This window comes from Pelecanus crispus, chromosome 2 (genome assembly GCF_030463565.1).
Source record: "Pelecanus crispus isolate bPelCri1 chromosome 2, bPelCri1.pri, whole genome shotgun sequence".
NCBI classification, from domain to species: Eukaryota; Metazoa; Chordata; class Aves; order Pelecaniformes; family Pelecanidae; genus Pelecanus; species Pelecanus crispus.
This window is the reverse complement of record NC_134644.1, coordinates 24,902,110-24,927,436: the sequence shown is the minus strand read 5'-3', so window position 1 is coordinate 24,927,436 and position 25,327 is coordinate 24,902,110. Positions and strand designations below refer to the sequence as shown.

Genomic DNA, 25,327 nt, shown 5'->3' with positions numbered 1-25,327 from the left:
CTCTCTTATTACTTCTCGTCTTAGCGTGCTACCTGAACAGATTTTTAACCAGGTTTTTAGGCACCCGGAGGCAGGGAAAAAAGCATGCACTGTCAGGTATGAAGCTCCTGCACAGCTGTTTGCTATACAATATAGGAAATAATTTTCCTAACTTCACAGTGTCAATCATTAAATACTGACATTTTAGCACTGACCAGAGTCATGTTCCCATCTAGGAAAATACTTCCTTTAACACCTTTTAAGGCCTGATTCTGCACAGGTAGGTATTGCTATTACTCTTCAGAATTTATATGGTGATAAAATAAAAAAGCTGGCCCATACTGTGTTAAGCATGATGGAAAAAGGTAAGAAATTATGAATCCTTTGCCACAGGACCTTAACATTGCCTGTCTTCCTCTGTTTACTGTCCTGGAGAATCTAGTTGCTAATTTAAAGTACATCGCACTTACCGCTATCGTCCCACAGTCGCATTCTTCTCCATCTTCCACAAAGCCATTACCACATTCTGGAGGATCCAGAAGCTGCAGGGCAAAATCAGGAATCAAAAGGCATGTCTCTCCTAAGGGAATCATTGTCATGTTTATTCTGTACAACATGGTTTTTTAGCTCGTGCCCCAAATGCATTAACCAAAACACAGTACCCACAACTGGGGAAGAAACAGACTAGAAACACCACAAACGAAATGCGAGAGAACTAACAATGCTGTGATTTAATTCAGCAATACTGCAGAGTCACATGGCGTCTTCTGTGTGAGACTGCCCTTTTTACAGCAGATTCAGTTTGAGCAGAAGCCGCAATCAAAACCAAAACATGTGACAATGAAAGAAAAAAATTTAAACAATATGACACTTTCGTTACCATCACAGCAGTTGCTGTTGTTCTGGAATTCAAGTGATGAGGGCTGTGTCCCCATTTGACACCTGCACAATACCTTCAGAAGGCAGAGCCATAAAAAATTGTCCTTTCTGAGCACGTGGCTCAGAAATGCAGGGAGAGGGGAGAGACTGGGTTTCTTTGTCAGTTTTTGTTGAAGTTGGATGCCTTTTCCTTCCCTTTTTCTTTATCACAGTTTCTTTACCACAGTTGGGAACTTTCAGCAGTTTTCCATAAGCACGTGTCACAGGCAGATGAGAAAGTATAGCTGGCGAGGCTTCCTCCCCTTTCCTTCAGCCTCCCCACTAAACTGTAACCTAAAATGTCTAAATCTGTGTATTTGTACTAGTCCTTTCCCAGGGGCAAGATTCATTCACCATTTTTCACATAGAATCCATGCTATGTTATCTCTCTTCTTTCCAGTTTCATTGTTTCTGTTTTCCTAAAATTTCTAGAGGTAATTCTTCAAAAAGAAAATATTTTTTTTTTCCTTTGGGATAACAAAACATAAGAGTACTTTTATTACGTAAATAAGAAGGCATATAAGTGTGTCACCAAGACTGAAGTTTTGCAGATTGTCCTCCCAGTTCTCCAGCTAAACTAGGATCGTTCCAGAAACCACTCTGCTTACAGGCCATCTGCACAAGTATATCTCTCATGGTGTACAGTGCATTTTTCTCCGGCTGCTGCCTTTCTGCCAGTAGCCCACAGGATGGAGCATCATCCTGTGTACTTCACTGTGCCACTAACGAGCCTGAGGCTTGTGGTACAGGCTGATGTGCTCTTATTAGACCCCCCTGTTGAAATGGAAATTTGACTGCAGCATGAAATGCATATGTAGAATGTTGCATTAAATATAAGCAAGCAGTTATCTTTTAGAATTATTAACAAGTTGTTAAAACTGCTTGTTTCCTACATATTTTTCCAGACATCTTAACTTCTTCAGTATCTCTAGGTGTGCTGCACAGTACAGACAAGTAGATGGCAGTAACAGAGGGTCCTGCCTTAAAACATTGGGCCAATTTGCTGCAGTACATAGGGGCAGCTAAATAGGATATAGAAGAAAAAAAAACATGAAAACCAAATTGGGTAACTTTTCCCCAGAAGTCATATAATTCATCCATTCATTTGAAAAGAGCATAAGCTCAATCTGCTCTAGCAGTCATTGATGTAATTTTTGGGATCACAGCTGATCTTACAGTGGAGCGCTGTCAAACACTGTACCTTGTCACGTCATTTTTCCTTTATCATACTTCTTGAAAAGCAAAAGTAAGTTTGGGTTTCACCACATTTGATAGGAAACACATATCTTTGACAGCCTTGTGAATTAGACACACACCCATTGACAATAACTTTAAACCAACCCGAACAACAGTACATAAGAGTCTACATCACCCTGGCTTCCACATCTTTCACATTTCCACATGCCATTAGAAAAAAAAGTAATTGTTTTTTTCCAAGTGACAGATGTGTAAATGAATATAATCACTAAAACAAGCCCAAAAGACACACATTACACAATGGAAACAATTCACTCGTCAAAGAAATAAAACCACCAATATTTCTCTCGACCTTTAATGAGATGGGAAAAAGCAAACTTCTAAAATGCAGGTGCATTTTAAAGAAAAAGAAATCTTACATCTTATTAACAAATTACAGTGCTTTGTCTCCACTTTTAATCATAGAATCGTTTAGGTTGGAAAAGACCTTTAAGATCATCCAGTCCAACCATTAACCTACATTACCAAGTCCACTCTAAGCCAATCAAGGGTAGACTAGACTAAACCATGTCCGGAAGTGCCACGTCTACCCGTTTTTTGAATGCTTCCAGGGATGGTGACTCCACCACCTCTCTGGGCAGCCTGTTCCAACGCTTGACTACCCTTTCCGTGAAGAAATTCTTCCTAATATCCAACCTAAACCTCCCCTGGCGCAGCTTGAGCCCATTTCCTCTCATCCTATCACTAACTACATGGGAGAAGAGACCAACGTAACACAATCTTCCATGAAAAGGAGACCTTTGAGAGATAAGCAGATTCAGCTTATCCAGATTTGATGCCTTCTCTTCCCCTCTCTAACATTTATTGAAATTCTGTGGTTGTCAGAACATGCACTTTTTCTCAGCCCCTCCAGGAGGAACGCGCATCACTCCAAAATTTACTTTCTCTTTTACTTCTGTGACCAACTCAGCTACCAAGTCTTTCTGCCACGCTAAACTATCTTTCTGCCTTAGCCTCTTTCCTTTGCTTGTTGAAAGACAGCCATTAAATAGAGGATAACATTAATTATATATAGGAGAGAGTCAAGATCATTATCCCGATTACTTTACATTTTAACACATGCTTCAGTAAATAGAGCAGGAATATACTGAAACCCTGCTGCAAATCCTCCATTGCAGAAGTGCTTGCATCTTGGCTGGAGTTTCTTTAGCCTTGTTTTGTCTTTATCTCCCTTAAACGTCTCAGTCAATCATTTCATACTCTCTGCATCCTTCATGTGAATATACCCATTTAGCAGGCCAAAATTGAGACAAGAGAAGCAAAGAAAAGGCGAATACTATCTCAAGAGATATTCCCCACTTCACTTCTCCTGATTTCCAAGACTCATGCAGCAAGACCTCTGATTTCGTACTTCAGAGGCAAATTTGGAGGGGATGGGTCAGTCGTTTAAGTGGTTCCAATGCTTTTGTAGCTCTCCTGCCCCCAAGCCTTTAGGGAGGTAATGCACCATGCTAAATGAGGCAAGGTACAGTGGCACTGAGAACCAGGGTATAGCAGGGATTCGCCAGCCTTCCCTGTCTGGGGGACTCCCCAGCACAAGGCAGGGTTGTGCAGAGCCACATGTGCTGGCCTGGAAGGAGCTTAACACAGGGCTAAGATGGTCCAAGCACTTCTCACCAGACACGGTTCTCCCCCCGCGCACGCGGTTCAGGCGATGACAGACCCTCGTGACAGTGATAGGGAGCATGTGGGCAGCACCTGGGGAATGAGGAGTGTGACAGGCGTCCAGCAGCCATGGGCTCGCCTAGTGTCCATCCCCTACTCCTCGGGGAATTCTCTCCTGCTCTGCCTCTTCCAGCTTTAGAAAAAACTAGTCCCAGTTTTCCAATGCTGTTCTGAGAGCCACTGTAAAAACTTTGCCTTCTTTGAACAGGTTGAATATCACAACTGCTTGAACCGCTGGTACCTGCAAAGCCGCTGGGCTGCACAGCAGAGGCTCTAGGAGCTGTGTCTTCATCTTGGGACAGATGTGACATAAAGCCATCTTACTTCAGCTTCCAGAGATTTGTACCAAAAGACATCAGTTCAACCCAAATTAGAATTCAAACTGTGCAAAAGTTTACCAATACACTTGAAACCCCAGCAAATAAATTCAGCAACATACTGTATTTACAATATTCAGAACAAATTGTGTGAGAGATGGTTCTAGATCAAAGCCTGTGGGAACTCTGCTGGACATGAAACCATTTATTAGAGATTTATTTAAATGTAATATCCAAACTACTACAAACTAAAATCAGCTACTTTCACTCATATGTCACCAGAAAATTTAGAACTTAGAGAGAACCAGAAATATCAAAATTACAGGTGGGATTTTGTCCAACATTATCATTTTCATTCTTCTTGGTTTCATCTAAATTAGAAATAGAATAGAAATAATACTCAATAATAAGGTAATGCTTACTTTGGTTGGTTTATTGAAAAGGCAGGCTCCACCTCCATTGTTTAAAAATTCATGATACTCTTCAATATCACATTTGGAGAACTTGCTTGGAAGATAATACCTGCACAGAAAAAAGGTAGCAGGATTACATTCTATAGTGCTTTTTACACTATATTTTTTCAAAATAGGAGGAGAAATATAATGTTATACTTCAGAAAAAAGTACAAAACCACACTGTTCAGAATCAGAGTGACTATCTGCTTTTAACTCTATCTAATTTGTAAATCATTTTAATAAATGACAAAGAACTTTCAACAATGACACAGAGCTCATGGAAAGTGAGCGGTCTAAAAGATTTCACTAAGTTATTTCATGCCAAATACCACAAATCTTATTGCACAGTGAGTAGTTCTCACAAACATGACCTGTTCCACTAACAGGCCTGTTCTCAGAAATACATTTATTTCTTCCCATACATACTGCAGGAGACAAAGATTGCTCATAGTTCATCTCCCTCTTAGATGAAATTGCTCTCCTGGCCCACAGAATTTTTATATAACAGAGTTATGCGATTTTAAAACATGCTTCTAACAAACATCAGCTAACTGTTCAGCTTCCCTCTCTCACGTGACCCACTGAATAAACTTCATTTGAGTAAACAGTGCCAACCTAAGGCACAGTGCACAACCTAAAAACAATATGATGCAGAGAATCTTTGCATGGGTCCTTTCCACACAGAAATAATTTTTCCCAAAGTAACTTAAGTGATCTTTATATTTAGGTCCTTAGTCATGAAAGTACTTATGCTTCAAGCAGATTCTGGAGTCTCAAGGGCTTTCCTGTATCAGCTCATCACTGGATAAAAAAATATTAGCAGAAGTGCTATACAAAATAATCCTGCATTGCCAGGAGTGATGGCTTGCAAACCATAATTGGTCTTTTCCATCTCTAGTGTTTAGGATTTAGGTCTAAAGACTACAGACAATGTGGGATTCGCCATCATTCATCAATAAGCTATGTAAATACAAGCACTGTCTATATCTAAAACTAGACTATAATTTCATTCATATACATGACAAAAGACAGGCCTGTAATATGAAGAACTTTAGTTCTGAATATACACGTTAGAAAGCATCAAATTTCACCTAGCAGCAAAAATTTGCTGATTAACTAGTCTTCAGATAAAATCTCTCCGGTGGCATTATATGCAGATAAAAGCATACTCAACCTCCAATGGGAGCAGTTTTTCTAACATTATCACACAAACTGGACGATAAAAAAGTATAGATATAGATGAAAGATTCCAACAGAAACACTGAAAATGAGACATACTTAAGCAATTTGGTAATAGTATTTCAAGAATTAGGATGTGTCATTGTTTGTTCCCACAACTCAACAGCAAACTCGCAGGAGAAAAGAAGCTAAGCATGCTCCTGCTTCTCTGCAATGACCTGTCTTGGCTGTTGAGCTCTGTACTTTGAGTTAAACCAGTGGTCACTAAAAATCTTCACATTAACTCACTTATTCACACATTTCTTTGAACGTCTTTTCTACGTATGTTGTACAGCTAATACGTTACTTTCTGAAAAACAATTCACAGAAAATATTCTGCTGAACCACAAAAGGCAAATGTTTTCCCACCTTTCCTTTATGTCACTGTATGAAGGACATGACTTTCGTCTAGTGAAATGCCTTACCCCGTGTCTCCCATTATGCATCCAGACCACGTGTCCTCACACTTACACTCACCTGACAACAACAACAACAAAAAAAAATACATCTTGAGTCTTGTGCATCCAAAATAATACATTTCTTATCACAAAAACCACACTGTAGTCAATTCCATTTCATATTTAAATACAAATTTAAAAGAATAATTTGCTGGTTTATTGCACACCTTAGTTTAAGTGTATCAATGCACGCTGACAAACCTTCTTTGAAAAACTATACGTGACTCTACGCAGTCCTGAGCTTTGAAAGTATGTCCTGTTTTAATTTCCTTCTCTTAAAGTGAAGTTAGGTGAAACTGCAGTGTCAGCCTCCAGCACTTGCAAATCATGAGTCAGCTCTCCTGCCCTCTCCCGTGTCATGATATTTGACTTCCAAATTTTCAGAGTAGAAAAAAGAAACCATTTTAACCCTTCTAACTTTTTAGTTCTCTTCTACTACTATGCTAATGTGACTGGGGAAATCTTCGCTTGAAAAGAACCCCAAACAACTATGCACACAACAATGCATAAAATGGTCTGTAAACACAAGCCAGTAGAGCAGGATCTAACAGCTTCTTCCTCCGCTCTCCCTCCCTTCCCTGCCTGCCTCCCTTCCCCAGGCAGTTCCCCGGCAGGCAGCGGACAGCCCTCCCTTCTGCCCTGCCAGGCTCCCTGGGATTCCTTTGCTCTGGTCTCAGCCCTCCGCTTTCAAAACCCTGTCTTGTGTCTATTTCTGTACATATGCTTTGCACTTTAATCTTTCTCTTTCTGCAATTTGCCTTACTGTGATACATGAACATCAGTTTATTGCTTCCATTTTAAAACTACAATTAAAAAGGAAACAAGGCTCTGCCCAACAGTTGCGTTCTCCTCCCTCCCCACCAAAACCGTGTCCTGGCCCTCTGCTCAGCCATAAGAAAGGGAATCACCACTATTATAATTTTCACTTCTACCCTGCCCCTTTATCAGGTTAATGATATGCAGCTGGAAAAGTAATACTGAACCTGTCAGTAGCATACAGCATCCGTCCTACATTTCTGAGTATTTTTGAAAATAAAATTACGTAAACTGCAAAAACATTTACATGCAGATGCATCTCTGCATTATACACAGTCTTTGCAATGCCTGAAAACAAAATGCATCTAAGCAGAGTTCTATTACTCAATACAGTAATGTATTTTTTTTATATGTAAGCCACGTAAGTACACATGATCCAATAGCTAAGCACGCCAATTCATCATCTAAATTGTTTCAAAAGTGTATCATTATTTTAACCACCCATTGTTCTCTATGTGCTGCAACTTCATATAACACGGAAGCAGGGAGGGTGAGGTGCTTGTTGGGCGCAGGGCACGGGGCAGAGATCTGAATTAAGGCATTGCAGGTAAATAGGGGTTACTAAGAAGTTGAATACCAAGGTTACAGCAGAGAAATGGTAGCAGTAGGGCAGCAAATACAGGAGATTTGGGTAATCTACAAGAGGAATTCAATCAAGGCAAACAGGGAAAAAGCTATGTTGTCAAAACCATCCTGCATAACAGGATTGAGGTGGCTCCTCGTCATCCCCAGGTCTAATAATGTACATTTCTACCTTAGCGCCGTAAGATGGCAGCCATTCAGTCTGTGGGTGTGACATTGTTCTCCCTGAAAGGAAGTGGCAGACACCTTTATCATTTATTTTTAATGAAATGGTGACACTGATGCTGCCAGCAGTTATGGGCAGTGGGATATCACAGCATTTAAATAGAGGAAAATTAATGACATGTCAGTCTCTCTTCATGTTATTACAAGAAAAATAAAAATATTCCAACACTGTGAGAAACATGGGGGAAAAATACCTATCAGAGAGACACTGATAAGATCCTCCACCTGTTGAGATTTTCTCTTGAGACAGAATGAAAAAGCAAACAAACTTACCACTTATAAGTTTTCTTCTGTCTGAGAAAATGCCAATGTTTTGGGCCAACGTCTGTGCCAGAGTAACTGCCATTAAGTCTGGCTTTCCAAACTGAAAGGTAGGAAAGAGTAATCAGTTACATACAGGTATCTCAAATACACATGAAGCTTTTCTCATGTCAAGGCAATAAAAGGCAAAAACAGATGCCCAGTGTTAGAGTTCTTACTTCAGAGCAACTAGATAATGGGCAAGTGAGGAAAACTGGCTGGCTGACGGACAAGTTAAGTAAGAGAAAGTCTCTCTCTTTCTTGCCATTCTGGCTGCAACTATGAATGACAGGATATTGCAGAATCTGCTGAAAAGTGTATTTGAATCCATACCTGACTTTATTCACTCATCACTCTTCATTGAGACATCCCTTCTATAGAGCTGCACTAAAACTCTGCATCAGCAAGGAAGCAGCAAGATATTTTGAGGAACATGTCCGTGCGGATAAATGCTGTGCAGATAAATTTCCACCACTTTTTGCTCATACCAGTATCCCCACCTACCTCATTCACACCTCCGCCTTTAAGCAAGGAGCAGATTCCACCAGTGTGGGCTACACCACTCCGACTGCTCTGAAATCGACTCCCCCTTTGACAAAAAGGAAAAGGAAAGAAAGTTTACCCTGCTCAGCCCCTGAGTTTTGCACCTATCCATCCCAGTATTTACCCTTCTGATTTTCAAATGAGAAACTGGCATTCACAAATGCTGGCTGCCACCATTATGCTGCAAACTATGCAAGAACAAAATGGGAAAAACAGATAACCACTCACAAACCTCACATGACAAATTAGCTCCACAAAAGTTATACCACCTTCCCGCCTCTTTCTTATCGACTACCTAATACAGGAAAGCATAAGGGGACTATTTTGCCAAACCACCTGAATCTCACCAGCCTTTTGTTCATTGACGTACTACTGCAGCAAGTGACTTCCCCTGGCGTTCCCAGACAGAGCGCAGGAGAGGCCACCGCGCTGCCAACACATGGGTGACTAATAAAAAGACACGTGTCTAGCTGGGCAATGCTCATGTAGCAAAACTCAAAGGGAGGTGTGTCAGTGGCTCCCTGATGCAGAGGTAAGTGAAAACTCCCTGGAACTGCAGCTGATCTCATCCAAGGGGACAGATGCACTCTGAGCCTAAACCTAATCATCTCTTTGGTGCTGACCACGTCAGCATGAATGACTGCCAGTTACTGGAGACCAAATATACTCTGCTCCACTTCAGAGTACTGATTCACCCAAGCTGCGCCAAATTGTTTTTTTTCAAAGGAAAACAGAAAAATATCAAGAAACAATACAATGGGCTAACTGTGCAGAAGGTGGAAGTTCATTTGCCAGTGTACCATCACACCAGCCAGTCTCACCTCCCAACTTACCCATGTCTCACTCACAGACACAATTTAAAAAACTGGTATTTCTAACAGTCTGTGAATGCAATACCTCAAACATGAGTGGTGGTGTTACGGACAGCACTTGAATTGGCATTATGGTGGTATCCAGAGTCCCAGTCACAGGGCAAACAGGGCCCTCTTTGTCCGAGCCAATCCACAAGCATTCATAAAAACAAGAGTTCTCCCAAAGACCTTACAATATCACCAGAGAAGATACACAAAGGATGTGAGAAAACCTGATTCCCGTTTTACAGATAAAGAACTAAGACACAGAGAAACCAAAATTTGCAAGCACAACTTGCAGGTCTTACTAGCTCTCTTCATGGCAGAAGTCAATGACAGTAATTAAGCACGTGCAAAAATTCTGAGAGGGTCGATACTGGGGTTGGGTATCCTGGCACCCTACCAGAGTGATGTGAAAGTGAGGTGTTTAGGTTAAGTTTATTCATATAGGCTCCTACAACAGTCAGCAGAGAGGGATAAGGACTCCACCAGAGCAATTCAGCTGGCCTGTCTTGTGTGGATCGAAAATCTCAGCCATTAACCTCTCCTCTATTTTGTAGATATATTTGTTATATCAATCTTATTTCCAAAACTATTAAGAGATTTAGAGAAAATAACATTCCTCCCAGCTTATTGTTATAGCACAGGTGTCTCTGGAGAACAAACTGTTTCAAGGATCTGAAAGACTTCAGTAACCCTGCAGCATGCAGGTAATTCGACAAAGTAAAGCAGGCCATAGTGCTTTTTAAGCAGGAAACCTCCTTGGTTTCAGAACCAATGTTCTGCTTTTAAATAATACAACAGGGCTGTCCATGCTATACTGCCGAAGAAGCCAACCTCCAAGGTGGAACCATGCATCACTTTCCAGGCAGCTGCGCCTGCGAAGTAGGCAATTGCAGAGAATAACCAAGGATGCATGCGCATGCAGCTTGGGCTTAGTATGTTAGAACTAAAATGAGAGTCCAACCTCAGTTGCACTGGCAGGCAGTTTGTACATTAAATTTTTCCCACCTCCCCATCAGAAACATTATTTTCTGAATTATTGTGGATTACACACCCAACAGAAAGGAGATGCATCAGCCACTTGTGATAAGCAACCCCCAAGGAAAGAAAAAAAAAACAGTAATAAAACATCACATGAGGTTACGTACGAAAAAAGGTGAACTGCGTCACTTTTCTCTCTGATAAAATCCCTCCTATATTTCATAAACTCACGTAGGGTCACCAAGGGGTTTTCAGATATGGTGAACTTGTTATCAGTAGCCCAGGTTTCCATGGCAACCAATACTATCCTGGTGTTAAGTTGTTCTTTATATATCTAGTACATTAACAGAATGAACAAATATATTATGTCAAATAGAATGAAGGTGAGTTTTACCTCGTTTTGGTAATAGCTTGCATTTTTACATAACTAAATATTTAGCTTGCTCTAGCACACTTTAAGTTCTCCCAGGTGATTTTATCTCCCTTAAAACCAGAAAACATGAAAACAAAGTAAACTCTAAATTTTAGGCCTAATTCTTCCATCAGCTCGCTCAGCCTACAAAAAGATCCCTTGAAGGTCCTACACAGGCAGAGGTGCATAGAAGGAAGATGAGATTTTTGAAAAATTACTACAGAACCATTCCAAATAGTTCAAAGATTTGGAATTAACAGGTCGTTTATAACGTCCAGCTCACCCCAGTGACACACAAGGGCTCTCTCATACCAAATAGTGATCTAGAAAACCACAGTTTTCACTGTTACACACTTCTACAGGAGTAGTTAACCTCATGCTGGCTGAATCACAAAAAAAGGGCCATCCTTTCAATACTGGGGGTTAATACACCACACCAAACACTTTCAGGACCTGGAACCGCATTTTTCTTTTTCTAGTAATACTTTTCCAGGGTTAGGTGCAAAAGCCAGCAGTTCATCCAACTTAGTGTCACAAATACAACCCACATAATCCACCTGTATGTCTCTATTCTAACTCACTCAAATGCACTTTTTCTGGAGAAATTTTAGTGCATTCTAATTTCAGATTGTCTTTTGGGTTTCAGGTTGTCAACATAGGGATCCTGTGTTAAAAATTGTCATACCTAAGGTGTTCTTTAAAACTCAGACCCATGGGATTGATCCAGCAGGATACTTAAGTAGTTGAAGCCACAAAAAGTCTCTAATGCTTTTAGACAAAGGCTTTATAGGTGGCTGACTGTGGTTCTAGATGAAAATTTGTCATCTTCGCATATGTTATTATTAGGTATACCATGAACTGACAACTCCCGCATCTATCGGCAGAAGAATCATATGACTCATCTCACACGTAAAAGAACATTTAGTTGAGTGATACTTACTAAATCTGCCATGTTCACAACCGATTTAGCATAGCTGTTTGTATGGCCGACTGACAAGCGGTGCTTTTTATACTGCAAAACAAACATAGACAAATCACATATACAAACTTCAGAAAAATAAGCTCCATTTCCAAAAAAGCGTGAAGTAAAGAGCAACTACATCATCAGTAATACACCTGTGCAAGGTTTGGTGTCCTGCACTGAATGTAATGTTAATACGCAATAGTAGAAAATTGCTCAGAAGTGCACATTACTGATATACTTTAAAACAGCTGTTGTGAGGATCTATTAATGCCTGTTTGGAAAGTACTCTTAAGATCTTTACTGAAAAATGCTATAGGAACAGGAACATATTGTTACTCTTTTCATTATCCTTATCACTGGCAATTTTAAAGTTAATTCCAAATGCCAGTACAGAAATTAGCAACTCAACTTCCATAGTTGAGACTCCTTTAGAGGTGTTACCTCAACAATGCCTGCATCCATGGTTTAATCTATCAGACTTCCTATTTTTTTTTTCAGTTCTCTCTCTTAAGCTGTCTTCTGGATTTCTTCATGTACAATTTCACACTCCATAATGCCACAGGAACTGGATCAAATCACCCTAGCAATCAGACTGCAATGGCACCTTTACTGAAATCTGTAACACAGTGCTATAAAGATGACACTGAAGATAGCTGTCCAGGTACTCCTATTTGCAGAAGAAACCACTTATAAATGAGCACCATGGGTCTGAAAGTCACAAGTGTCTTAGAAGAATTTACAACAAAAGGGCCAAGATTTTCAGAAATGTTTAACCATCTTGTGCCCCATGAGGCTTGATGTTGGAGTGAAAGTTGTCCGTATTTTCTTGACGTTAGGATATTTTAGTGGGCAAGAAGAAGTGTCCAGCAGCTAGGGGGTGGGAAAGGCACGCTTTCAAGCAGGAATGGGGGAAAACCCACCAAAACTAAGATAGTTACACTTAGTAAAAAAACCAGGACAGGACTGTGAAGCTAAAAATGGTAGAAAGGATGAAATGAAAAAGCTACAAAATAAATGGAAAATGAAGCATAGGAACAAAGGGACATAAGTATACTAGAGTATACTAGTCAAGTCTCTATTTGCAACTAAAACCTCAAACTTTAGGCCTCCAGGTTCTGTAAGCCTCCTATGGAAATGTTTTCAGTATACTAATTTATAAGTCTATTTCAATGTTTGAGTTTTAAAAGTTTTATTCCCTGAACGGAAGCAATGGTTGGACGAGCAGCCGCGGGGGCAGACAGGAGGGCACCGCACCCCTCGCAGCGGTGAGTGGCCCAGGGGGGCTGGCGGGATGCCACTGCCTCCACAGAGCAGAGGAAGAAGCACGAGGTTCATTGCTCCCTCTGAGAGCACCTGGGGAGGGTGAATGGTGAAAATGCCTCCGACTCTGCAGGGTGTCAGCTCCACACTGAGTGCATCTGGAGTGCCGCAGCTACTGCACGCATACAGAGTAATCCAAATATGCACGCGTGCTAGCCCAGGCCATGGGGAAAGGGAGGAGCCCAGAGCACACCACACTTCCTTCTCCCGGGAGGAAATTATTCAGCTTCTTTGACCACAGATGTTCACTGGCATTCGCTTCAGAGAATAAACTCCTAAGTGTACTGACTCTCGCAGTAGCTATAATTAACCAAAATCAGGAAACATTGTCCTTGGTGGGAATCGGCCCATACAGATAAGGTCCCAAGGGGAAAGTTGTGGCTTCAGATCTTCAGGATCAAACACAATGACACCAATTTACGGAACTCTGCATCCAGTATTGTCCATTTTAATCCAAGAATTTATTGCTGTGCTCACCAAACTGAGCTGATAGAGGAGTACGCTGTCCAAGGACAGCGGCACGTTCCTTTTACACTCTGATGTCTATTTTTGCCAATTTGGGTAACGCTTGAGAGAAGCTGCACATTACAGAAAGGGTAGATAACATGTATAGATACATTTTGATTTTAAAGCCATAAAGGACCATAAAACCAATTAATGTCACTAGTCAGAGGGGCACCACCAGTCTGTGAACTTTATCCAGTTACTTCAAGATTGAATCCTATTGTTTGTGTTTGACACCACCACATCTTCCAGAAATAAACTGTCTGGATCTGAAGACTGCAAGAGATGGAGAATTCACCATTTCCTTTGATATTCCTTTCATTAATTATTAATCATCTTTGCTGACATAAATCTCTGCCTTTTCCCACTGAGCCTGATTTTTCTTCAGCACACTAATCTCTATTACGTCTCTTTCCACTACATTAAAGAGCCTATTTATGTTCTCCCAGAGAAAGTATACAAGCTTAACAAAATAATTTTCTCTATATTGATTTCGACGTATCAAAAAAATCTAGTCACTATTAATCCCCCCATTGTCAACAGCTGCTGCGCAATTGCAATGTCTGCATTATTGATTGCTGAGTGGCCATAACTAAGTGCTCAAGAAAGTCAGAAAGAAAATCATCAGCTTAAGTCACGCTGACATGAGTTACTTTATGACACAAAGCTTTGATTTATGACCCTTCTTTCTGATACTCAGGCCTGGCGGCATTCTTGGTGAAATTATCGTGCCAAAATTCAGAAGCAACTTCATCAATGGTTAATGAGACCATAATCTCTCCTCTTAAGAAGAGAATTTATTCTAGCCATATATTGTTCTTTATTGTTATCCTTTATGGACCAATTAAGACAATTTGATGTTAATAACTGTAATACGTTGAAGTGTGTCAGTCTTACCATTAGATGATCATTTACAATCATTAACTCAATGTATTTTGTTTCCTCTTCAATTTTACGTGGAATCTGACGAACCTACAGAGAGAGTACAACTGTAAGAGAGTCTAACACAGTACAGACAGAGTGTAACTGGTAAGTAGAGATGGCTTCAGAAACCAAACTTCTCATGCATATGTTTTTTCTACTGTCTTAATTCTGGTCTCAGATATTGATGAAAATTCTGGTGCTTAGTTGCATCATTTTAAAAAATTATTTCATCTCCACCAAGACATTTATATGACCTTAAACAATGAAATCAAGTCTTTCAACCTATCTAATCCCAAGTTCAGGTTTTCTTGAAGAAAGGGACTCTTCAGTTGGACCTATATCTCCAAGAATGGCTTGTGTCAGCTATGAACTTTTTTTTCCCACAGAGAAAGGGATCCCTCCTGCATTCCTTATGAAGAATCTCTGTAACAATTCTATTATTTATTCACACACTGCTCAATTCACACAGTGAACTCAGTATTCACCTCTGTGTTATGCTTACTTTGCATTTAGAAACATTTACGACTGTGTTTCTTCATGGTGTCCTTGTTTTCCTGAGTTTTCCAGGAGAGTTATTACATCATTATGATTTAAAAATGTAGAGTAATGGCTAGTTCATAGAAAGGTAGCAAACCACCTGATATAAAGTAAGACCCTCAAGAATGACTTCTGGCACTTCTCCAATGTCTTTCTCACTTCTCTTTTGCCTCCGAGGGGCTTGCATTAGTTAGAGATGTTAAAGTCGTCTTCGCCTCCCACTGCTCTCACTCAGTATTTCACTTTTGCCTGCACTGTTCAGCCCCCGTGACCCGGCTCTGTTTTGACCTGTACCATTATTTGAGCTCCATTCCTAAAACACAAAGAATTGCTGCTATCTTACCAGGGTACAGACAAACATCTGCACTTAGTGGCTCCCCCACTTTAATAAACAGGGAATGAACTCTCAATTTAGAGTATTTATACTAAATCAAAGTCAAGTGAGATAAAGTAGCTACTTGTCACCACTGCAACATAAAACACATTTGTAAATGTTTCATTAATTGGGAGTTTCTGATAAAACTCTATACTCAAAATGAGAGAAAATATTTTAGCTCTTTTTCATTTGCAATTTAGCAATGTTTAACCATTTTATAACTCTTCAGGTAGGCAATGTCCAACAGAACCCAACAATGTTTTGTCAACATTAGATACCTCTTTTTGTAATAGCTGTATTCATATAGAGACCTCATGCCAAATCAGTGGCAGCAGCACCAGGACTCCATCTGGACACATTAATTCAGCAGACACAAAACAAACTTGATGGCATACGACTTATAAACAAGCATATTGGCACATACCTGCCTTTTACCTCTTTTGTGTCTTGGCTTTACAACAAACTTCTGCGACGTAGTATTCATTTGCCAGAACTCTAAGCAGAAAACACAGGCAAATACATTGAATGTTTACAAGAATATAGCCCAACAATTAGTGACCCTGATGCCGCATGACAGTAGTATGGCATTCTTCTGCACATCAGATGGAGTAACAACTCCTTTTTTCAAGTTTCCAGCTAGAAAGGAGGCAACATTACAGATGATTCCCAGTAACAGGATTCTTATTAGACACTCTACTAGTGATAATCTGGGTCTGCTGAAATAGATCTGTGGGTGTCATGCTTCAGAAAGCACAACAGATGTTCTACGCCAAAACTTCACCAACACTGGGCATGTAATATTATTAGCACAGTGCTTCCATGGAGTGAATCACATTTTTGGGAATTCAGCAGACATTCGCAGAGCTCTCACAATAACTACCTAAATTAATAAGAAGAGCACGGAAGGCAGAATTAATGCTTTAAGACGATTATATTTACAAAGTAAAATATGTTAGAGTTGGGAGAAACCTTATGAGATTTTGGCAATGCTCACTATCAATACAATACTCCTCCCTGCTAATCCCACTGTGTCTTTAATTTCTTAAACCTCTAATCATAAGCACCAAGTAGTTTATTCTTTTGCCAAATCCCTTTCACCAAATCTATTACTAGCCGCTCACGGAAAGGGACATGCTATAATCTAAGCAGAAGACAGTACTTGCTCTCACCCTTTTAAATGTCCAAGAAGTATTTTTCCATCTTTAATTTTAGATTCGTAGTCCCTGCCTCACTTTTCTCTACACAACAGAAATCTCTTTCCTTATCTTGTATAAACATGTTTACTATTCACATAACCCCAAGAAGATCTTTTTTTTGAGACACATAATTTAAATGTTTGCAGTTACTTATTTTGTAGTATGTCTTTCTCCTTTGTCTCCTCCTTTGGACTTTCTCCAGCTTTGGACATCCTTTCAGTCTCCAGGGACTGAAAACTGCTTTCACTATTCCAGAGTGATTTTACCAACCCTGCCGAGAAGTAGACAGTACTATAGGAGCTGTGTAAATTAAGGGACTTCCAGTTCACATACCTTTGTACACAACTTCTGGTTGTGTTACAAAATCCTGAACAGTTCAGTTTCGCTGGTAAGACAGGACAGTTTATCACAGCTCCACCTCCCATCTGCTCTACAGTAACACTGCAATTTCTGCATGAGGTTCAAACAACAGGATTTTGATAGTGCTGCCTATCAGCAAAACCTTAAAACACAAAGCTGAATTGCCCATCTGACAAAACATTACCAGGCATAAGTGCTAATCTTAACCAGGAGTGGCTTGTTACTGATAAGACAAACCAGGAAAGCAAAGCATGACTAACTGGTATTGTCTTGGGTAAATCTTGGGGATTATACTGTCATTCTGGTATGTGAAGTTTGCAGATACCTTTTTATGGAGGGCCTGGACGATCATAGGCCTGTTGCTTAAAACTGTTTTCATGGTTACACCAGTGCACTTGAGTATTTTCTTTACAAAAAGGACCTAAAATAAATTAAATCACATCCAAGTGTCCCTATTTATTATTTAAAGACCTGCAGTCTCTAGAGCTTGCAATGATGAGAAACTAAATCTTGAACATTTTTTTTACAACTTCGTTTTTCATTATGCTTTACATATGTTGATTAATTTATTCTGTGTTCTAGTGACACACAACTGGCTCTCAACCAGTCATTTTAGGCTTCATATAATCGTTAATGAAACTGGTTAAAATACAACATTTTAATCAATAAAATCATAGAATCATAGAATGGTTTGTGTTGGAAGGGACCTTAAAGATCACCTAGTTCCAACCACCCTGCCATGGGCAGGGACACCTTCCACTAGACCAGGTTGCTCAAAGCCCCATCCAACCTGGCCTTGAACACTTCCAGGAATGGGGCATCCACAGCTTCTCTGGGGAACCTGTTCCAGTGCCTCACCACCCTCATAGTGAAGAATTTATTGCAAAATAACAACTTATAATACGTATATAGGTTCTCATAATTTTACCAGCAAATGTGATCACTTTACACACCATCGGAAGACAGTCATCTCTAGAGGGGAATGATACAGCCATTAACGTTAACACATTAACACACATTAACACTGTGCTATAATTCACAAGCTGGATGAATTCACGCAGGGTGCATTTGCAGCCAGAGACCCTCAGGCAAAAGAACACAACCAGCAAAATCACAGGAAACGTAGACAGCTGAGACAGCCTAGCAGAAATTTTGATGGGAACATATTACCTTGAAAAAGTGTAATGAGGATTCATAGAATCACAGAATCAGGTTGGAAAAGGTCTTTAAGATCATCAAGTCCAACCATAAACCTAACACTGCCAAGTCCCACTAAACCATGTCCCTAAGTGCCACATCTACACATCTTTCAAGTGACCTCAAAAGAAAAGGACATCTGTCATGCATGATTTGAAAAACACCACCTTCAATAACATAGTATTGTCTAAGACCACGCCAGGGCACTATATGTCTCAATACAGATTGTGAGAAAAAAATGTCTGCTAAATTATGAAGTCAAATGCTCTAAGCATGCCAAGTCATCCATCCAAGCTTTCCTTATTTAAAGTCCTCATTACCTACTCAGACCATTGCAAACTACAGTACAATTCTTTTCTGCAATAGCTTGCTTTTTTTTTTTTTAACAGCCAAGGAGTAAAAGAATGTCAAAAGTACATTGCTATTGAACTGTGGTATAATAGTGTGTGCTTTTACTATCACTGATATCAAGTAATCCCTTGTACTTGATTTTTTTTTTTACTTTCTAACATCATTATTGAAGCTGATGATACATCCAGTCCATTCCTAATGCAGTTCTGAGTGGAAAGCTTAGACAGACTCTTTTAAAGACAAGAAGAAAATCTTGACATCAAGGAAGATATCCTTAGGCTGGGCAAATTGATAAATTATGAGAGTAATAAGGAATATAAGAAATACTGATGATATAACCTAGCACAGTGCTTGCTACTAATAGTAATGATTCTGCTGTAGTACTTAAAAAAAAAAATCAATCACAACAATACTACTTGCAATTAATTGCTAATATTATTTAAAGAAAAAAAAAAAAAAAAAAAGAAAAGTCAAGACAACAGTCAGCACTCTCCAGACTGGCAGGGAAGAGAGAGTGCCAAGCAGAGACACTGGTGGGGCAGCATGGGCGAGGAGCGAAGGAGAAGGAGGGGCAGGGTGTGTAGCAGGTTGAGGGATGAACGATAGAGCACAGGAAAAAGGGTGGGGAAGCAGAAGGTGGTGTGGACTGCTCTCATCCTCTGGAGCTGTGGCTATACGTGGAAGATGACTTAAAGACAGAGATAAATTGAATAATTGCAGATAAAGAAAAAAGGTGGGATTCCTGATGAGGATATAATCTATTACATCTACTGAAACTTTCATTACAAACCTCAGAAACACCTTTCCAGTTTTACAAAAACAAGCATGGGCATGTGGCAGAATGGGATCCTAAACATAAAACAACAGAAGATTAGCACCTTATACTTGCTATCCACATTACAAATATTTGTATTAAGAGTCCTAGCACTCCACAATTAAATATCCTTTTCAACCTTTTCTACAATTTTGTGATTCTAGTTCAATCTAATGGCAACATCTTCCATTACGTCACATGCCAGGCTTTGTACAGCAAAGCCAGCAACTATTTACTTATTATGTACAGTAAAATCAAAACTGTACAAGCATATCTGGATTGGGGCGGGGGGGGGGGGGAGAGAACAAAAAACCTGAAGCTGTATTTTGACAGTTTTTTTGAAAATCAAGACGCTTTAGTGGAGGTCAAACCGGTGAATTATACTTGCAATAAATTATTTTTCATAATTTTAAAAGCCAAAAATAATTTTATTCTGAAATCTTGAAAATATAAGATTTCACTATTAGGAAATCTTGTAAGACAGCTGATAGATATCTACTAAGTACCAGCTCTAGCAGCCTCCTACTTTAACAACCTCAGACAGAAGATTTATTTTAAACTCAGCAGTGGTTGCATTATTTCCAATCTTTCAAACTCCATATCCTCAAGAAAGTGTGATAAAACATGCACTTTATTATTTAGCCTTATGTTCGATAAATTGTTCTCATTACTACCATCTCCACAAATACAGGGAGTAACCATGGTATGTGTCTAAGGTGCATGTACATAGGAAGCTTCATGATACAGATGTCAACGTCTTGCACTGCACGAGCCTTTTGTGCTGCCCCTCCATCCCAATGCCTCCTCCACCTTGCCTGGGCAATCATCAGCAAAGGACACGAGGCACCAAGCTGGGATACTGTGTTGTTTAGAGTCAGAAAGATTTCTTTTTCAGAACTGAAATCAAGGTGACCCAATTGTAGCAATTTCCCTTGTTTTTTCTCATTAGCTCTCTGAATTATTCTACTTTGCTTAATAACGAGCAAACCTGCACACAGTGCTCCAGGGAAGGACCCATCTATGTGCAGTACAGAGCACCGTACGATTCCAGAGCCAACTGTTACCATAGGACAAATGGTTTGTAACAAGATGACTGGACATCTGTAACTCTCCTGAAGAAACTAGTCTAGAGGTGGTTTCTACCAAAATGACAGCATCTATGATGGACAGTTTTATTTATCTAGGATATACTTTGTAGAGTAGGAAAACACATCTGTAAAACTGGCAAATCCTTGACAGAATGGGGATATGCCATAAATACTGCAATTTTAGCTTCAATTAACAAGCCAACTTCTCAGATGAAAACTCATTTTTTTAAAAATCTCTTCTCCTTCCACACACAATATAAACTGTTTGTGGGGATTCATCACTACAAGCACTTGAAACCACTTCTGCATCCAAATTCATTTGTACTGAAATGCATGACCTGCACTACAGCCAGTACTGTGAAAGATGCCGAACGGACTGCAGATGAGAGAGTCACTAAACAGCAACGGTATCTGGCACGCTTTTGTCTCCCAGGCTTATGCTCACACCATGGTACTCACCCTGTATCTCAAAACAGGAAAAAACCATGAAGAGTTATCAACCACTGGCGATGTGGGGTTTATTTTCATTATCTTTAGGTTACCTCAGTCCTTTCCTTTCTACAACTACTAGCATATAATGCAGTCCATAGACCACATGACTTGTTAAGAGAAACATACATCACAACATGAAGGTCTAGGAGATGTTTGATTCATTGGATTCAGGGTTATTTCAGCACTTTAGGTTCTCTTCCAGTGCTTTCAGTGTTTCAGATTCTTTTTTTTTTTCAGTGCTTTTTTATTTAATCAGGAGAAAGAAGAGATATACAAATAAACAATATACTATCACAAGATTATCTATCAAATACGATTAACAAATTTGGCCTCAGACTAAAACAAGTAAGTCATGAATATTAAAAAATCATACCAGATGGCAGGTCATCCGAAGGAAACTCAAACAGCTTGGATTTGTAAACAGAGTGGAAATGGAAGTCATCCTGAAAAAATAAATAGTTGCATGTATTAAACCTGGATAAACTGATCCATCTCATGAACATTAAATAGACAGTTCCAAAGGTCCTTGTTGTCCAGCACCTACCCTAGTGAACACGCAAGTTGCAAGGCACCTTTACTCTACACTCTTCTCCTTTTCCCAACTGTGATGTGATTGCTAATGCCACAGTTAATCATCTTTTATTGGCAGTATGTGAGTATATCAAACGGAGTGGCTGAGCACGCTTAGAGCTAGGCTTAAGATACCTGCCCAGGGAACATCAATGAGAGTCACAGGAGCTGGTGAACTGGAGTCGAGGCCGAACCAGGAGGGATGTAACAAATCCAGAGCAGGAAGTGCCAGAGAAGGGGACAGGGCACTCACAGGCTTCTCCTGCTGGCTCCAGGGGACCCTCATCACCCTCTGGTGCTGCACTGCTCTACATCCAAGTGTTACAGAGTACACACATATACACATACCACTGCCTAATTTTTGGAGGTCTACTTTTGTCTGTGATGATGGGGACTCACATATGAGGTAAATGAGTTGGCAATGAGGGGATGACCCTTTGGTTCCAGAGCCCTACACCTACCCTGTACCCATGAATGTCTGTATTCAACAAATAACACAGCAGGACTACTATAAGTTCTACTTACATCTGAAGTGTAGTTCTCATCTGGCTCAATAAGGTAAGTATGATTTCCATCACAGAACATCCCACTGTCAAGAGCAGGAAATGTAAATACCGATTTAATAAACAAATACAAGTGCAACATGGAAGTAAGTTTAAGAAGTTCATATATTTTAAAAATTTAAATATTTAGAAAAGGAAGCAGTTAAAAATGGTTTCAGGGACTGAATGTAATTCTGAGTCAATCTTTTGTTTCTTCGCTTCAGAAAGAAAGATATTCTCCCCTGTGGTGATATACACTCTTCTTTCTTCCCCAAAGCTTCTCTGTAACACATATATACACCACAAAAATTGGCTAATTTAGCCAACTGAAAATCCAGTTCAGAGCCCCCACCCTCATGCAAGAGAGATCTACCTGCAACAGAAAAATAAGGGACCTGTCTTTAGAACACACGTATTTGGAACATGCGCACCGTTTTCCCCCAAATAAAAATATTATTGAATTGAACTGATCCTTAGGTTTTAGTAGTTTTGATTAACTCTTTCCTCAGTAACTTCATATAGCACCAAGTACAAAGGGCCTAATCGGCTTTTTTGGGCATAGAGGGCTGTTTGGGGCATTTCAGCAATAATAATTACAACAGATGGTCTTTTCTTTTTAAATTGAGTTAGTCTAAGCTTGTATTTCTAAGAAACACTAATGGCTACATGCATTATTATATCAATATGGACATTATACGATGTTCATGATAACGAGATAGGAAAACCCATCAGACAGGCTTCCAATGAGTTGTGGTGAAAAGAGATACAGAGGACCAAGCCTTCTGCCATACCCATGGTTCTGGCAAAGTATTCATGGTCTCTTCCTTAATGGCATAAAACCTTCTCAACAACAGAAATTTGAAGGTCATTCTTGATGAACACACTGCTATGTATCTCAGAAAATCTGTCACTTCGCTTGCCCACACACAATCACCGATTTTCTATATTAAATTTCAACACACAGTTCAACTTTAAATGAAGAACAAACTGAACTGTTAAGGCTCTCTCAATGGATGAAGTAACACCAGATGCTTTTGCATTACCACTCGAATGTACAGCAAACATGAGGTCCATTCCTGCAAGCATGTTTTCTATTAAAAGCTACCTTAAGTTTACTTGGGTAAAGCGGGTACTTAGGTTTAGTCTTTAACATAATGTGGGATGCACAGGTGTCGTTGAATTGCACCTTAAAAGAAAGTGTTGATGCAGATACTATTCTGTAAGAGCATAAAACCAAAGTGCACTTCTTATATCACTACCATTCTGATCTTTAACCAAATCAGCATTTTTTTTTAATAATTTTGCCTTTATTGCAGTGGCATACACGCATGGTTGGGATTAGGCTGTATCAGCATGTCCCCTTCACACTGCCACTATTAAAGGCTTTAAGCTTGACCATAAATATGAGCTGCAAGTTCAAACTTGGCACATAGTACACAACAGCAGCATGAAAGCAAGATTATTTATTTATTTAGACTACTCTTTAACAAACTTTTAGGTACCAAAAAAAACCCCACCAGAATTATAAACAAGAAAAACAAATACTTTTCTTTTTTCTTAGGCAGGTTTTTTTTTTTTTTAATCAGCAAAATTGATTTTGGTTCTGCACAGGACCAGATGCAGTCAGTAAAATATTGTCATTCTTTTCCTGACTATTAAGAAACATAAGCATATATTAAGTTCGTAAACCATCACAGCTACTGATGAGCATACTTCTCTTAATATCATTCACTTACGGGGTTAACCATGTAGCATTCACAGAAGTAGCTTGGGTTACTGGCTGTATAACATACATCAAGTGTGATCGTATCAACAATTTAAAGCCATTTCATCTTTCAGATTACCTGTGCCTATACTTTAGAAATAAGTACTGTCTACACAGCTTAAGACAAATATTCTAGCACCTCCTGAAGCTTCTTTGCCTGGGAATAAGATGAGATCAGGCAGAACTTCCTTCCCTCTAACTGCAATTTTACTTAAGCACAGTCTGCAAGATGAAGGGCTATCAGCAAACGGCTTCTCATGAGACTGTTGCAGCCAGCAGCACTGACCTCTGATCAAGTCACTCAACAGTAACAAGAATAATAGTCACGGCTGACCTACACATCTGACTCGCCCACTCAAAGCATTCACGGCTCTTTTCCAACCGACTTCAATAGTCCAGTGGTCTGTGAACAAATCACGTGCTCACGGATGTGTCGGAGAGAAAGCAATAGCAAAACAGGGGCCGTTTCAAAAACCTGAATTTTTAGTATGTACATTCTTCAAACAAACAAATTTGTAGTCCTGAGTCCAATTTGCAGGAATAACAGCAGGTTTTATATTCACCACCAGTGGGCAGCAAAATCATAGACCAACCTGGTGCCTGTGCAACTTGCCTTGAAACACAGGACTGCAAGTCGTGCCTGACTATAGAGCTTATTTATATCCCAGCAACCAGTATGTTTTGCATTCCGAGTTTTTTGTGTTAACTCATAGGAAATTCTGGTTACTGCATATCCCACAGAAAACAAAAAATTCCAAACAAAATGGCTCGTTCGGAGTTAAGGTTGCAGAGATACATTTTTTATTAGCAAAGTCATTAAGAAGAGAAGAAATTCACAATTTTAACTATGCTGTCAGCCAGTCATCCGATTAATTTAGCTAATAAAAGGAAGACCACAACATAGACATTACCAACAGAAGAACTCATAATTTATGATTAAAAAACCACAACATTTTCCCACATGTATGAAAAATTCCATTGTTAATGGCCAAGATCTAGGGGTACTACTAAGTAAGAGAGGAGATTAGCAAGAATTTTGGAAATATGAAGCTTGTTATTCTTTTATAGACATCTATTCTGTCTTACGCACTTCCTGAAATTCATGAAAGCAAAGCTCCTGCCCTGCAGACCTTATTAGAAGATAACTCTCCCTAGCTTCCCTTATTCCAGCGAGAAGCTCCAAACTGTGGTTAGAGCTAAGGAGCTCTGATTGCCAGTGAGAGTTTCTAGTAATTACTTAGCATTTAAAATTGGCTGTGGAGGAGCTAGTTGTAATGATGGAGATGCTGTGTCAGAGAATGTGAGTTTAACATGGCTCAGGAAAACATTACGTTCTCATACTGGATG

The 25,327-nt window shown here is 39.6% G+C and overlaps 1 protein-coding gene across 1 annotated transcript in view; it reads right to left on the bottom strand.

Moving 5' to 3' along the window:
• Window positions 1-25,327, bottom strand: part of ADAM22 (ADAM metallopeptidase domain 22) — a 136,382-nt gene that overhangs the window by 30,475 nt on the left and 80,580 nt on the right. Inside the window, exons 6-16 of the mRNA XM_075706527.1 lie at window positions 22,199-22,262; window positions 21,477-21,546; window positions 16,030-16,100; window positions 14,666-14,740; window positions 11,921-11,992; window positions 10,736-10,902; window positions 8,695-8,779; window positions 8,164-8,254; window positions 6,235-6,286; window positions 4,559-4,658; window positions 450-521 (exon numbers count right to left, since the gene is read on the bottom strand). Of these exons, the coding sequence (XP_075562642.1) occupies window positions 450-521; window positions 4,559-4,658; window positions 6,235-6,286; window positions 8,164-8,254; window positions 8,695-8,779; window positions 10,736-10,902; window positions 11,921-11,992; window positions 14,666-14,740; window positions 16,030-16,100; window positions 21,477-21,546; window positions 22,199-22,262 (919 nt within the window). The remainder of the gene's footprint in view (window positions 1-449; window positions 522-4,558; window positions 4,659-6,234; window positions 6,287-8,163; window positions 8,255-8,694; window positions 8,780-10,735; window positions 10,903-11,920; window positions 11,993-14,665; window positions 14,741-16,029; window positions 16,101-21,476; window positions 21,547-22,198; window positions 22,263-25,327) is intronic.